The sequence below is a fragment of the Portunus trituberculatus genome, chromosome 13 (genome assembly GCF_017591435.1).
Source record: "Portunus trituberculatus isolate SZX2019 chromosome 13, ASM1759143v1, whole genome shotgun sequence".
Taxonomy (NCBI): domain Eukaryota; kingdom Metazoa; phylum Arthropoda; class Malacostraca; order Decapoda; family Portunidae; genus Portunus; species Portunus trituberculatus.
This window is the reverse complement of record NC_059267.1, coordinates 8,391,781-8,394,280: the sequence shown is the minus strand read 5'-3', so window position 1 is coordinate 8,394,280 and position 2,500 is coordinate 8,391,781. Positions and strand designations below refer to the sequence as shown.

Genomic DNA, 2,500 nt, shown 5'->3' with positions numbered 1-2,500 from the left:
ACCCGTGGGAGGCAGATCACTTGTACCGGTAGCATTTAGGAACATCACGCACATACCTGTATTACGCGCATTGGAAGGCCCGTTTCCTTGGCCAGCTGCTCCCTGATGTGTCTGGTGGGTTTGGGTGTGGAGGCGAACGCGTTCTTCAGAATTTCCAGCTGCTTGGCTTTGATGGTCGTTCTTGGTCCTCGTCTCTTGTTTCCACCCTGCAACATCACACGGAGAGGTGAAGAAAGTTATGAATGGAAGGGCAAGATAAAGAAAAGAAACGATTACGAGTTAGACGGAGTCAGTAATGCAGTGTCTCTTAACAGCAGCCTCTTAGCACCTCCAAGGGGAGCTGCAGTGAACGTTAAGAGATGCTGCAAATGTCTCAAACGCGGCGGTACAAGGCAGTGCGTGTTCCTCGCAAGATATACTAAAGTATGAAAAGAAAATTTCTACATGAGCTTACTTTTTTCCTTATTTGATCAACTTTATCTTCACCTTCAACTGTTTTGATGTCTTTTAATATAGCAATGAAAAACACTCCATTTGTACAAATGTCTTATTTTGATTATATCCCTTTGTTGTTACAAGCAAGGGCATAAAAAGAGTTCTTAGGAGCTGTAGCCACAATAGAACCAGCAATTACGGGTTCAAGCTTGATAAGAAAGAGATGGGAAGAAATTGGTTCTTAAATAGAGTGGTAGGTGAATAGAACGGATTCAGAAATCAGGTTGTTAGAGGTAAGTCAATAGAGAGCTTGAAAAGAACATTAGACATATCAATGGACGGGGATGATAGGTAGAAATAGGTGGTAGGTGTGTTTCCATCCATCAGGTGTATACCTGATGGATTTTTCTTCTTTTATTTTCTTATATTTTTATGTTTAAGTGTGTCACTAAGTTGTGTGGTGCACACTGGCTATGACCTTTAAACACAAGTACATTCAAATCAATATCTTGATATTATGTTTCTTCCATAACCTTTGAAAGTTGTCCTTGCTCTAAAACTCAACCCCATCTTCTCTTACTCCTGCCTCTCACCTTTCGTCGTCTGCCAGCTTCGCCTCGGCGCTGCTCGCCTGCTCCTTCACCTCGCTGTTGCCTTCCGTGTCGGACACGTCTGAATCGTGGAAGTTACCTCCGTCCTTGTCAGTGGGCGGCGTGTCGCGGGAGATGCTAACCTGCACAGGAGGCGCGGACAGATGAATACACAGATACCCTCTCCTTTTTGTCTCTCACTCTCTCAGCATGTTACATACGAAGGTACATGCATACATGCATATGCGCACACACTTCCCACTCATCTTGGGTTAAGAATGCGTCACTCGTGCGTGTAGAGGAGAGGAGGCCAGTGTGAGTGTGTGTGCGTCCGGCGGCTCTCCCTCCCCGCCACCCCCTTGCACCCCCCGGCTCCCCAGTGCTGGCGGCGGCCACTCAGCCTGGAAATGAATGCAGGACCGCCGCGCCGCCCGGCCGGGCACTGCCGAAAAAAGTTGTCCCCGCTACCTCCTTCTCCGTCTCTCTCTCTCTCTCTCTCTCTCTCTCTCTCTCCCCGGCATTCTTTCTGTTTATTTTTTCCCCTGGATTGTCTCCGGCTTGCTCCTTCGCCGCCTCACCCACCATCACGGCCTCCTCGTCCCCTCCCGAGCGGGCCGCAGCCATCACCACAGGCCGGACCGACGCCACACTCACCCCGCACATACTCACGTTGAAACCCGCGAAGGGCGTGCTAATCTTGGACTCGCCCACACTCATGGGTTCCAGTAGCGGCGTGGTGCTGGTGGGCGGCACCACCCCAAGAGATCTGGTGGGCGTGCTGGGCCGCCCGCCGCTCATCATGGCCACAGAGAGCCCCGCACCTCCTGTGGGCGTGTTTGGTCCTGAGGGCGAGGAGACCAAACCGCTGGGGTTAGCCGTGAGCGGGGGCGCCGAGATAGGTCCGTGTCCGCCCACCGGGGGCGTGCTGGTGTTGTTGTTGGTTTCCACTGGCGGTTTCACGTCCATCGACTCTTCCTCCTCGTCGTCAGACCCGCCGGCGAAGGAGTCTGTGGGGGATGGGCGGGTGAGGCAGGGTAACGGGGCCCTGCTGTCGGCTATGTACTGGTGCTGCACACGCACACACACACACACACACACACACACACACACACACACACACACACACACACACACACACACACACACACACACACACACACACACACACACACACACACACACACACACACACACACACACACACACACACACACACACACACACACACACACACACACACACACACACACACACACACACACACACACACACACACACACACACACACACACACACATACACACACACGCACGCACACACGCACACACACTAACACTTCCTCAGCATCTCCTAAGAGTGTATTCTCAACATAGCACATTACCCTTTTCAAGGACGCCCTCGCAGGCACATGACAGGCGCCCGTCCTCTCCCCCCTTACTATTAAGTCCCCGCAGGGCATGGAGGAGGCATGGGAG

At 52.2% G+C, this 2,500-nt stretch overlaps 1 protein-coding gene across 3 annotated transcripts in view; it reads right to left on the bottom strand.

The window, feature by feature from the left end:
* LOC123503098 (LIM/homeobox protein Lhx1-like) overlaps nt 1–2,500 on the bottom strand; it is a 138,166-nt gene that overhangs the window by 17,555 nt on the left and 118,111 nt on the right. For 2 of the 3 annotated variants that reach the window (XM_045252524.1, XM_045252522.1), the window contains exons 4-6: nt 1,680–2,032; nt 1,030–1,168; nt 57–208 (exon numbers count right to left, since the gene is read on the bottom strand). In XM_045252524.1, the coding sequence (XP_045108459.1) occupies nt 57–208; nt 1,030–1,168; nt 1,680–2,032 (644 nt within the window). The remainder of the gene's footprint in view (nt 1–56; nt 209–1,029; nt 1,169–1,679; nt 2,033–2,500) is intronic. The other variant, XM_045252523.1, reaches the window with a different exon arrangement.